This window comes from Larus michahellis, chromosome 9 (genome assembly GCF_964199755.1).
Source record: "Larus michahellis chromosome 9, bLarMic1.1, whole genome shotgun sequence".
Taxonomy (NCBI): Eukaryota; Metazoa; Chordata; class Aves; order Charadriiformes; family Laridae; genus Larus; species Larus michahellis.
The window spans coordinates 35,217,870-35,231,587 of NC_133904.1; the positions used below are offsets into that span (position 1 = coordinate 35,217,870).

The 13,718-nt window shown below is 36.8% G+C and overlaps 1 protein-coding gene across 4 annotated transcripts in view; it reads right to left on the reverse strand.

Moving 5' to 3' along the window:
- The window catches only part of DACH2 (dachshund family transcription factor 2), a 303,362-nt gene that overhangs the window by 46,768 nt on the left and 242,876 nt on the right, over positions 1-13,718 (reverse strand). For all 4 annotated transcript variants that reach the window (XM_074601979.1, XM_074601977.1, XM_074601978.1 and 1 more), the window contains exons 6-7: positions 10,213-10,348; positions 8,266-8,346 (exon numbers count right to left, since the gene is read on the reverse strand). In XM_074601979.1, coding sequence (XP_074458080.1) covers positions 8,266-8,346; positions 10,213-10,348 — 217 coding nt within the window. The remainder of the gene's footprint in view (positions 1-8,265; positions 8,347-10,212; positions 10,349-13,718) is intronic.

A 13,718-nucleotide genomic window follows, 5' to 3' on the forward strand; every position in this document is an offset into this window, starting at 1 on the left:
CTTACTATTGCAGCCTCCCACTCTTTCAGATATGATGCTTAATTTCCAAAGAACAGCTGATAATATGAAAAAGTAACTAACAGAACTGCCCATCCCCACAAATAAATATGGCTATAATAAACAAATATCTAACACAGTAAATAGTACTGTTGTGGTGCCCCCTGCCCCAACAATTAAACATAAAATCTGATTTCCTTGAAATTACAGCCTGAGCTGGCTGTGGTCTGGACCTCCTTACATTCTGCAGCCCCAGTGGCTTCTGAGTTCAGTATATGGGCGACACCAACTCTGCTAACAAAGTATAGCGTAACTTTATCGATGTAATTGAGAACAATGTCTGAAATACACTTATTCTTCAGAAGAGTGTCTGAACGCACTTATTCTGGTTCCATGACTACCTACCTATTTCAAGAGGATAATCTTTTTCCACTTCCAATCTGAGCTAGTTCACTGCCTTCTATGTCCGCTAAGGATCTACTACTTTTATATTATCAGGAATATTTCTTCTAATGCAGCATGCACATAAAGACTTTGGAAATGCACATAAATGTATGGTTTTGTTCTCAGCCTTTCTGTCACCAGAAAACTCTGGGCAGCAAGTCCTGTTCCATAAGGAAAAGACAGCTCTTAACTGCGATCTTAATGTGACTTTTACACAGAAGACAGACGCACTCCACAGATCGTAAGATATTCAAAAGATCAAATTAGAAAAAAGTCCTGAATAAATAAAAATGCTACACAAAATACCATCCACCTGTGCTAGGTATGCTCCAAGGCTTCCCCATAACTCATGCTTTCGTAAGTCCTTGGCCCAGAACCACAGCATGCAGAGTATTTCTTTGCAAGCACCTGCAGCTCTCTTGAGTTGTCCTCTTCTCCAAAAATTTGGTTATATAACGCAATGTCCACGGATGCTATAGCGGCTGGATTTGCTCTTTGACAACACAATCAAGAGTAAAATTTTTGGTGCATTGCCATTGCAATCAAGAGCAGTTTTGGTCCTCTCTGTTCTTGACTGAAACAAGGGTTCTGGAGCCAGGACCACAGCTGTGACTGTGTCACTCAATAATATTTCACTGGTATGTAACGTCCATCTATGTGCAACATGACAAACTCTAGAGCCCAGGTCACTATCAGTAATCCTTAGAAAAGAAACCTGTATTATATGAAGTGCAGCTTCTATGAATTTCTTGAAGGTCTTCCTCAGACACATATATTGCAAAACTTTCAAAATCACCAATTAATAATTTTCGTTATTAAATTTTTACCCATTCCCTTACTTTGGCTTAAATTGAATGCATGATGAAATATATCAAAAATGTCTTTTCTTAAAACAGACACTTGCACTGAAATCAGAAATTTCTGGCTTCTAAGCGGTTTCCTAGTGAATAAGAGTTTGATGGTAGTCTTTGTTGTCCTTGCTGGGAACAACGTGCTACTTTCAGTGACGTAGATGGTCTGTACAAAACTTTCAAGCAGTGACAGCCTAAGACTTCCTGGATGAGTTCAAACAGAGAAGAACCCATTCCTTCCCTACATGTATGCATGGTTGCTCCCGTGGGCACACAAATGCACAAACACAATTTCTCAGGAGCAGGTTTGGTGCCTATGGCTGGCTCAGAGCACAGGCAGGGGGAGACCGAACCCCGGTCAGCGCATTCCCAGCGATCTCAAGGATTTCTGTAATATGAGAAAACCATTCAGCAACCTTTCAGGATGTGTATTTTTCAGATCTTACTGCTCGTAATGAGGACTGAAGGCAAACTTATTAAATAACTCAGACATATTAAGAATGTCACCAACTGCAGTTTTCAGGTTAATGACTTTGCATCAGAGGCATTACAAATCAGAGAATTCAAAGGGTCAGTTTTAATACAAGTGCTAACTCTAAGAAAAGATTCCTGGGCCTAATCCAAAAGCTTTCTTAGGTCACTGGGTACCAATCAGCAGTTTTCTCCCCTTTTTATGCCTTTCAAATCTGATATAATTCAGTAAGATGGACCTACCCAAAACTCAATTCACAGTATTGGAGGAAAAGTGGAAATTGTAAACTCTGAAGAGACAACCTGACCTTTGAGAGCAGCTACCTTATTTCTGTCCTATCTCATTCTTATTTGCCCATTTTATTCCCTGGACTTACATAAATATCTTACTAAAAAATCTGGCCTTTTCAGTCAAGAAAATTCCATTATTTCAGCACGTTTATATAGACCCATAATTTGTAGTGTTTAGATAGCAATACACTAAAGTCACTGAAATCTAATAAATAAAACATATTAATAAATTATATATCAATGTAAGAAGCTGTCTTGGTCCATCTGCCAAGATAATTATGAAGCAGGTATTTTACTCTTCAGAAAAAATGCATTCTTAAAAATGATTCTGCAAATAAAGAACTAATATAAACATAATGTAAAAGATGCGACCTTGCAGTACTTCATTAATATCTCTTTCATAATGGCCCTTGTATTTATAAATGTTTGAGCAATGGTTAAACACACAATGATAATGATGTGAGTCTAGAAACTTTAAAAATTAAAGCTCTACTATTACTTTCTATTTACTTATATTGTGAATCTAAATGTGAATAAGAGTTTGCCTTGGTTTCATGGGTTTGGGTTGCTTGGTTTTTTTGACTGATTGACTGACGAAAGATCACATCTACTCTTAGGCTACCATTTTAACAGTTGTCAGTTCACTTGCAGGTTGAATTTAACAACAAAAAAAACTTGTGGAAAAAGCCTTTACCAAGAATAGAGCACTGTGCTGCTTAGCTTTCAGTATTCTCCGAGTACAGAAAATGTAAAAATATTTCTGAATTTTCCAGTGAGCATTTGCACTGCGCATGTCATAAGTTTTTGGAAAAAAGAAACCCTTGCAGTCTTTAAACCCATGTATTATTGCATTCACTTCTTATGAAATGACCCCTCGGTCTCTAATATACACGCTTAGATACCAAAGAGAACATGACTTCACTTCTAATTTGGGGTGATTTTCACGTACCTCAGAAGGAGATTCGTGAGCACATTCGTGAAAAAAAATCGCTTTTTTCTCATCATAGCTTTAACATGCAAGTATTGATACGTCAAAGAAACAGCATGGTGAACATCTGAAGTGTTGGCATCTATCATACACTTTGTACACACACTGCGTGGTACAGCTTCGTACTCTTAGCTCTCTATCTTATCCCTTGCACTCTCCATCTGGATGCTTTCAGATTAATTGTTGGAAAAGTCCCCTTTCTGGAGGACACCCCCCACCACTGGGGCCCACCACCGGGGGCCTGTTGCTGTTTCAGGTGTTCTGCACCTGCTCATTCTCCTCCCCTCACATCATGAGTAACCCAGTCCTTTGGCAATGATTAATTCAAACAGCATAAAACCTCTTTTCTGCTAATGAAATACAATAAATAAATATAGTTATTCTTTTATTACTGTAGTCTCTGGCCATCTGAAAATATTTCACTCAGCTGACAGAAATGATGCAAAATTCCTTGAAGTAATAAAGGGAAAGGTGTTCTTTAATAAAACGAAAAGGGATAGCTGCCAGATGCAGTTTTGGAGACTACCGTCTACTGGAAACATGAGACATGGCCCTTGAATCCAGACTTCTCTGAAGATGCAGCCAACTGGGCTAGAGGAGGGTAGCATTGCCACCAAGCAGCTCTGGGAAATTCAGAGCAAATCCTTTTTTCAATAAATACAAGCTTTACTTCTAGTCAAAGACTGCTTTGGACTTAATTTGCATTAAATCCGAAGATACTGAAGATACTGGTCATTTATGAAGTTCTCCTATGAAATCTTACTCTGGTTCACTTAGGGTGGAGTGCAGCTCCAGGGCCCCAAACACCCATGTGAACAACCGGTCAAAGCAGGCTGTGGTCCCCAGGGCCCACATGTCCTGCTTGCCTCCTGCTAAAATCAGAGCAGAGGGACAGGGCTGATGTGTGCCCAGCTCTCACCAGCGCTCGGGGCATGCCACCGGTCCGGGAGGTACAGCACTGGCGCAGCCTATGAATGTGTACCACCCCTGTCTGGAATAATAACCAGTAGTGTTAGCCGGGGCAGCGATCTTCCAAAATACCAGACTTCGGCAAAACTCTGTTCCCACTGAAGATATCACAAACATTCCCATTGATTTCTGTGCAAGAGTTGAGCAAGTGCCTTTTATTACTCCATCCTATATAAGGAGTTTGAAATATTTCTTGTCATGCAGTCAAACAGAATAATTGTACTGGCATTTAAATCCGACTGGAAGGCATGGCCAAATTCTTTTCTGGCTCGTTTAACCTTCCTAATGCCAGAATTCATATGGAGCTTTCCATAAAGCCCATACAGGGCTGTGTCAAACACAATCCTTTCCCATATGATAGATTTTTTCCACAATATATACTGAAGCAGATGAATTTAAAATTTAGTTTCAGCGATCAGTTGTGCAGGTAAAATGTAACTGCTTAAAACCAGACACAGCAAGTAAGCACAATCAGGAAGAATCTGTGTTTAAGTTTCTGTAAACGTTTGGGGCTATGCTCTGTTGGGGATTTTCTAACTCTCTTGCCTTTCATGGAAAGGATTTCAAAATAGCAATTTCAAAATAAAGTACAGATTACTCTTCATATGGTTTTCACTTACACCCTGATACGGATGCACAGGCAAGATGCTTGTGCGCCATAACGGGTAAAGGTGTTTGACAAAAATATAGTCATGTATTTTGTGTAAAAAAATAAAACTGAAGACCTATAAAGATATTTGATATTGTTGTCCTCTAATGTTAAGCCTGACCACCCTTCTTAAAAAGATGATGAAAGGATGTGGAGTAATTGAGATTTAATGGTATTTCTCCCTCAAAAAGCTTAAAGGTATGGTCTGTAACTGGGCGCTCTGCACCAAGGCAGCTGCCAATTCTGTAAATTCTGCTCCCGCCAACATATGCAAACAGCTCAACAAAATTGAAAAAATGCATATTAACTGTATTTTAAAGAAAAACTGTTACACTATATTCTCTTCAGCCCTAATTACCTTGAAATTACTTTGATGAGAACAAAGTAGCACATTTTTGTTTGGTGCTGAGATCACTTAAAATGAGACACGGAAAAGAAAAATTGTGTATCCTGAGGGATATCACAGTATTTGCCTATAATAATTACAATAACTTTTACTGTTTTTAATGCTAAGATATCACATAAGTAGTACTACTGCTAAATTTTAGTTACTTAATTTTCATTTGTTGCTATCTTAATTGTTACAGAGTACTCATATTTGTAAAGTTATATCAAGGCGTGTAACACAAAAACATGTTCAATATATGCCTTCAATGATTTCTTTGTTGTTTGCAAACTTCCAACTTACAGCAAAGCTGGCATTTTATAGCCTGCAGAGCTATAAATCATTTTTAAAATCATGATGATATTACTGAAAACAGATGTGAAAACATATGTTTGCCACGGTTGTATAAACCGCTTACTTGTCATACTTAATAAATGTTGATACTTTTATTTTAACTACATTCCTTCTTAATAACTTTGAAAATCTTTTCCATGGTAAATATATTTTGCCTTAGTAAAAGTAATGGCAGGTTTTGAAAAACAAAGCTTGTTTTGTATACACATTACAAGTACATTTTTCGCTGAGCAACCCAGCATAGATCACACTCTCCAGTGACTGTCCACATCTGAATCTGAAAAACATTCAGTTTTTGAGGTACGCCAGAGCCAAAAATAAATACATGCAAGAGAATAATGCTATTATTAGGAACAAAGAATCTATAAGGGAGTGAGACCAATCATTGAGGAATAACAACACTTGTAGAGGGTGACAGAAAGGCCCAGCACACACTGGCTGGGGATTTTCAGAAGCAGAGTATTGACTCTGTCCTACCGGTGCAGTCCATCAATTATAGGGTGCCTGTCTCCTATAAATGAGAGATTCATACAGGAACTGTAATACAGGCCTGACACACTGCCAAATGCAAGATCAGCTTGGAATTGCTGGGTATACAAAGCAGTTGGTGCCTTTAAAACATCATCATTTGTCCCACTATAATGTCTTCAAAAGGTTTCGCTTCTGGAGCTATGGGATTACTTGAAAATTACATCTTTATTTGACAAAAATGAGTAACTTCTGATTCTCATATTTTCAGAGAAATACTTGACCTGTGCAGACCAAGTAGAAAGCCAGAAACATTATTCTATCTTTAAAATGATTATTTAAAATGTCTTATGATTTTAAAGCCCTTTTGTCTGATGTATGTGAATCTCTGAACACTAACTTCTCCCTAAAAAAAGCCCGCAAGTACACGCAGAAGTAACACATGTATAAAGACATATTTCCCAGTATATAATCAATTGAAGAAAGATAATACTATGCAAAAATGTAGATCAGGACATGAATAAACCTATACAACTTTAAATTTAAGGTGAATTATGGTACACAAAATGTTAACATCAGATCTTTGTGATTTTCTACATGTTACAAAGAACATTCAGTTTTCACAGGAGCCTGGGTATTGGGTTCACAGGTGGTGGGATTTAAATTATTTTCACGCTTTTCGGGATTTCTGAATCGTCTTTTCTGATCCTTAAACTGTACTTTCCTTCATCTGTCCTGAGTGACAGGACTGCTACTACCAATAACTACATGATTTGCATCTTCGAATCCCATAGGATATTGGATTGTTTCTCTGAAAAATGACTAAACATGTGGCAAGAAACCACGCACAGTTCAAGAAAATTAAAATCAACTACACTTTCAGATTTAAATCAAATACCTATGCAATTACTACAGAAATGTAAATTTTTAATCTTAGGAATGAAGATATGGTTGATAACTGGCTTCTGGTGTTCGTCCATAAATGCCAACAGGAGTCAAGAGGGAAGGATTTAAGCATGATGATCCAGACAGAAAATTATCTCAGAATTGCATAAAAGGGCTCTTTTGAGGTTCATGAGGAAAGTGCTTAAATGCGTAGAGAAACCAATGAATAGGAAACAGCCTCTGCTTTCAGGACGAGAGAGTCAAGTATGAAAATATAAAATACAGGAAGGAAGTTTCAGGCTCGTCCTACCCATAACTGAATCAGTTACAGATGTCTAAGGAATAGAGCTGATCATACAAAATCATGAATCTGCCCAAATAAATTTATATAACTCTGGAACCACAGGGCACATGGAGACTCCAAATTCTCTTGAGTAGCTCATAAAATTGTCTATACCTGCCTTTTTAGTTTTCTCAGAGAATACATTAAATACAGAGAATGCAATCATTTACTCAGGCCTGAGGTGTATGAGTTTGTCTGATTTTTACACATAACCTAAAATCACCTCAACCAAAATCGAAATCAGTTTGTGTTTTAATTTATGATAAAATGTTCCTATTTACAGTAGACTTATGAGTACATTTAGCTTATGTTGTCTCCTCTTTTGGTTACTTCCTTCTCTTTGTTTTCCTTCACATCTTTTTCACCCTGAAACCTTAATATCTCCCTCAGTACATGGTATTCACTTACCTTCAGCTTTCTTTTATTTCTTTAACTATATCCCATTGTCTTTTTTTTTGCAGGTACTCATTTTGTATGGTGCTTTCTGCACGTACTGCCAGAATAAACCTCTCGCCTATTAATACAATTTATATTTTTGTTGTATTTGCAAGGAAACAAAATGTCTGCTTCTTCCCCAATGTGCAGCCACAGATGCCACATGCTCTCTGTCACTCCACCACTTCCCCAGGGCTCGCCTGCATATGCCAATGTATTCCCTTTCTCACATACTCAACAATCACTGCAGGGAGAACCAACAGAGGAGGCGCTTCCCTGCCTACAGGACAATCACTACAGGCCAAACATCACTTCTCCCCTTGCTGCCTCTCACCTCTGAGGTAATGTAATGTTATTAGACACAAAAAATGGCTTCGTTCCCTCACCTACATACCAGCATTAGAGTAGTCTGCACACACATCCCCTGGAGGCAAGGAAACAATACCATGTGACTAATCAAATATTTGCTAGGAACTTCATAAATAATTGAGTCAAAAGACCGGCAAAATATTAGCCCCATACTATATAAACAGAGAGACGCAAAGAACTGATTGTTTACACTTCCTAAGAAGAACGCCATGTAAATTCACTGGATACATTATTCATGGCAATTAGGCACTTAGCTCTCTTAAATTTACAATATTACGCCACTGCATATGCAGAATAATAGGAAAAAGGAATAAAACTCATGAGTGTAATTAAATGTCTGAGATGAAAAACAGTCTGTAATTCTACCTTTATCCTTTTGTATCTTTTTTAGGCTGGTCCCAGTTTCTTGATCAATGAGTTCTCCTTCCCTGCTGCTGGTCAGCATAGCTAAAAAAAACAGAGTGCACAGCTATATAACACTGTCAAGTAAAAAAAAAGTCAGAAGAGAGGAAAATATTACATTATTTTCCTCTTTGTCAATATTTTTGTATTTTAACATTTATTTGTAAGTCTTACAGCAATTGACCATTTTTATTGTCCATGATCAACCGTTTCCCTGTCCTGGTTCCGCATGTAGGGACAAGTAAAATATGCAGCAAAAGCAAATTTGCTTAAGTTGATTAAACAAAGATACCAAGATAAAACCCAAATTACTATTGAGATGAATGTGATTTCTTATGAAATGTTCAAATCAACTAATTAGAAAAGTACTTCACAGAAATCATTTTGGGGAAAAAAACAGTTAAGGATTTAAGTGTAAGTAATTATCCATAAAGCAGCAAGCTTAATAAAAAATACAGATAGACAGATAGTAACACAAATGATAGATGACAGCAGAAAAGCCATACATTGCAGCGTTGAAATAAATTCTTTACTTAACACATGCAAGATCAGTGAAAGGTGTTAGTTTATGATTTCAAGATGGCTATTTTCTTTGTTCTTATTTGGTTAAAGCATTTCCTTCTCTGCAATTAACCAATTACAGAATTTAAAGTTATTCCAGTGAGGACACTTGTTAAAAGCATCACTGCCATGTTTTAGGGAAAGTATTTAGTTGGGTTCTTTTATATTGCAAAAGTGAAAAAAAAATATATATATTTATATAGATACAAAGTATATATACATATTTTTACAACAGTAAGCATTAGACTTCAACAGAGAGCAATGTTTAGTTCAACATAAATAAAACCTAGTTTTTTTTAAAAAGCTTGCAGCACCATTTCTGGAGCCCAGAGGCTTGCAGTGTGTGCTACTACTATTAATTAAACAAGTTATAGTAGCTTTCAAAATCTAAAGTGAGGACAGAAGTCCTTTTTTCACTGTTGATATAGGAAGTTACATTTCTTGTCCTGTATATTTCCAGCCCAATTTTACATATGAAAAAGCTGAGGGGAATCTACTTTCTAGTCTCTGCCCTGTGTGTGCATATGTTTAGGCAAAGTAGTTCAGGTTCCATTGACTAGTTTGTGTAGAGCCAGCTGTGCTATGTGGTGCCACGGTGCTGCTGCACAGGCCAGAGTCCAAACTGCAAAATCCCAGCAAGCAGCTGAGCAGTTATTTGATAGGAGTGAAGTCTACACTGACTTACATGGACTGCACTGTTTTTGTAGTTTAAATCTAGCTCAGCAATGCCTGCATAGGATCCAGTCATTGTGAAGACAACAGTGTTGACATACACTGACGTGAAGAGATGTTAATTGACTTGCCCTAGATCCCTCTTGGAAGCACCAAGAATAGGATCTAAACTTCCTCTAGACTGAATTAGCATTTTAAACACAAGATCAATAATGCACAGGCTGTGAAAGCTGTGGTGGAGAGACCAGAAAAATCAAAAAGCCCTCAGCCTCATGCTGATCAGGGAATGTGTGGGCATGAGGAGGTTTTTTGGAATGGAAAAGCCATCATATAATCTGTGACTTTTCTGATATACATAGAAAGAATATCTTGCTATTTTTCAATTCCAGGTGCCTTCAGAGGCACTTACTCCAGCGTGCAAAAGAAGCTGGTTGTACCAGAGAGGGGTTGGTATCTTCTGCGCATGGATGGATACTGGCACAGAATGAATCTGAGGGACTAGGCTCTGCACAGTGATGAACCCTAATAAAACAAACTATATTGATGAAATTTCTGGGACGTTTTCTAGCAAGTGAGTGCTTTCCTGTGTTTCCCAGCAAAGAAATATTTGCCTCAACAAACTTCCAAAATTCTTGAGGTCAGTAACTGTGAAGGGGTGTGAGGCTGCAAAGCACTAACCAATTCTGTCTGGTGTGTTGTCCAACTGGGACGGTGAGCTGGACACGCTGCTGCTCTGATGGGAGGAAGCATGGCTCCCAGGTCGCTGACTGTCTTCTAGAGATGGAGCTGGAGAAGGGCTGTCTTGAATCCTTTCCTTGAAACAGAAATAAAACATGGTCTGTGAAATTTGATTCAGGAGCTTCTCTGAAGTTCAACTAAAAAAATGAAGTTGGCTAAAATAGCAATAACAAATGGTACTATAGGTATGGAGGAAAAAAAGGGTAAGAAATTATAAAAAATTAGCAAAATGAAATTCTGCAGATTGCCTGAAGATGCCGTGGAGTTTTCAACAGTAAAAATCTTTAGGAACAGGTTAGACAAGCATGTCATAAGTAATAATTCATCCTGTCTTGAGGAAGGCTAGAGATTACATGACCACTTGACTTACCTTCCAACCCAGTGATGTCATATGTATAATCTTTCTGAATTAATTCACAATTCCAATACCCTTCATTCCTGTTTCTAGGACCAAGAAGAAATCAGAATCTTCTAAAAAGGACAGATCATGGCCTGAGATACTCTAGATATTCTTATCTTAAAAACCCTTCTATGCTTTAAATCCTGTATTACAAATCCTTGGAAGCATAGTTCCAATGGAGAGAAACTAACAATTGAATTTACAGAATTCCAGAAACTGCATCTTTGGAGTTGCCCTTATCCCTGGCAATCAGCTGCTCCCTGTGGAAGCTCAGAACTGAAATACTACTTTCTTTTTTTAAAAAGGGACATCCTCTTGCCCCCACCTCATTAAAAATCACAATTACAGTGTAATCTGGGGAAGCTGTCTCAAGGGAACTTTGCAATTTTTCTGCCTTTCTAACCTTTTTCTCAAAAATTTTTCATTAGGAGTATGCAATCTGGCTACTTGGTGGCAATGTACCACGTGCTTTTGAAAATAAGCTCAATAGCATCTGAACTTTTTATGCAGTTTTTGCTAGACAATATACTAAATCAATAATATAGCTTTAGGGAGAGAATGGTAGATTCTAATAGTTTTTCCATTATAAATAGCTAGTATAATAGCTTCTGTTCATAACCTATCGAGGCAATTCATTAATAACACTGTCAATAAGATCAACATTTAAAGAATAGTCTGTTATCCATTAAAACCACCTCTCTAAACCACACTCACCTTCATATTTACAGATACTTTGAGAAGGACGCAAAGGGAATGTGAGATTGGATCCTCGTAATAGCAAGGGGTGGCATTTGCCTACTCCAATCACACAAGCCGAAAACATAGCATCAAATGTGTTTTTAATAGGATAGTTATCGTACATTAAATAACAACTGAGCCTCAAAATCATGTAACAGATGTGTATCTATAACATAGCTGTTAATCCTCAATGGATCCGTTTTCACTAATTATCTGTTATTTAATGAACATACAATAACTAATAAATCTTAAAGGGAGACTTTTAATTGCAGTATGTTTGAATGCTAATTAAAAATGTTTATTAAGTTTTAACAGATATTAATCCATTATGTTGAGTCACAAGTTGTTAAAATTTTGAAAATTGAATGGTTTTAAACAAATTTTCAAATTCTGGGGAGAAAACAGTCAAAGTCACTGATCTTAAAGTCTCCTGTGTTTTCTTCCTCTCCACCTCCAAAAGAGTGGGTTTAGAGGTTTCTGAGATGAGAGGAAGAGTAAAAGAGTCACAACTTACTCTGTGGTTGGGTTGTTTATTAAGTTACTTTTAAAAGTCCCATTCTTACCCCAAGAAGTATTCTTCTAAATAAATGATGAATCATATACACGCAATGCTGAGGTTATACATACTACGTGTCTTTTACCTTTGTGTAAATAATAACTTCCAAACAGATTACTGCTAACAGGCTACAACTCCGACTGTAATTTTATTTGCCTGGATTTCACTTTTAATAGTCCTCTTTGGCACTATTTCCTCTCTTTTAACCACAAAGAGTACTCAATTTACAATTAAGATACCATTTTGAAATGGTTGCTTTTACAGAAGAGTACATAGTTTAAGTAAATTTGGTTGTCTATTGCAACCATGAAAATGAATAGCCAAGGAGAGGACGTGCCAACTGTTCTGCAAAATAACCTATGAACAAATATGACTGTGAATTAACACTTAGATATCACAGAAACAGCCATATATGTCATCTTAAATGGGAGTTATTTGAGTAATTCAAAAGCTGATGATTTGGAAAAGCAAAGTATTCGAGCTCGTCCTGGTAACTGCATTTCCCATTGTCTCTTGCTATAAAATAATCTCTGCTTCAAGTAATTTGCCTTCAAACTCAGGGTCTTGGTTTGAAATGTTCAGTCAGAAATAAAAGTGTCAAATAATAATGTCATTCTTAATCACACAGTGAATCACTTTCTAAGAGAATCAGTTGATTATGTCATCTAACGTCTTACCAGTTACAAAAATTTACATATACAGGGGAGATACACTTTTCCCTATAAGCAACAAAGGACATGAAATTGTATCATACGTACTACAGATGAGGATAGAGTATCATCATGTAAGACTGCATATGGATCAAGAAATTGTCTATTTCTAAATGTTTGTGTGGAAATGCAATGCTAAATTTCCCCTAGTGTAATGAATAACACTATGAATAGATTCTTTTTTTGCAAGTAAACAGATCCATTTTTCAGTCCTGTAATCAGTATGCATCTATTTAGCTACTTAACAGCAATGTGCTCTGGTTCATTAGGTAGCTACTGTTGTGTCTCAGCCTAGTTAAAATTTCACAGCAAGTTAATCTATTTTATTACAAATGAGAACACAAGTGATAATGTCCTCACCATTTTCCAAACACAGGGTTAACAGTATTTGTAACAAATCAATGAGGGCATTTAAATAGGAAAATTGCAAATCTAAAACCTTAACTTTTTTTTTTTTACACATTGATGACTTCATTTAATTTGTCATCTATGTATTTTACAACCTTGTTACTTTTCATATATTTTATTTTTTTCCTCTTGAGAATAGCTCAGTTCCCACTAGCGCACTGCTGTGCAGCCTGGTTCTACAGTAGGTACACTCACAGTAATACAGAAGCGTTTCTAAATAAAGTCATATTTTCTCCATTTGTATTCCTTCCTATTTCATAAATTTGCAAGACTCATATTCCGGGCTATAACGTAATTCGTTATATATATAAAATTTACAGATTGTGAGAATTTTATGAAAAATGAAAACATTTCTCAAGATCTCACCTATTTATCTAACTGTAGTACCTACTTTATCTTATCTTTTCTCTTCCTTTTACAAAGCTGTAACATAAATTCTCAGAAAAGACTTTTTGCAGTATTTAATCCTTTTGAAGGGTTATATATTTCGGTCTCACTACAGATCAGTGTCTTGCTCTGGCTCAAAAAATGTAGCTACAAAGCCTGACATTGTTAATTTTAGTTGTGATTTAGGTTAAGGGCACTGAAGTCATCAGCTCATCCAATTTCCAGATACATCCTTGATTTCACCTTA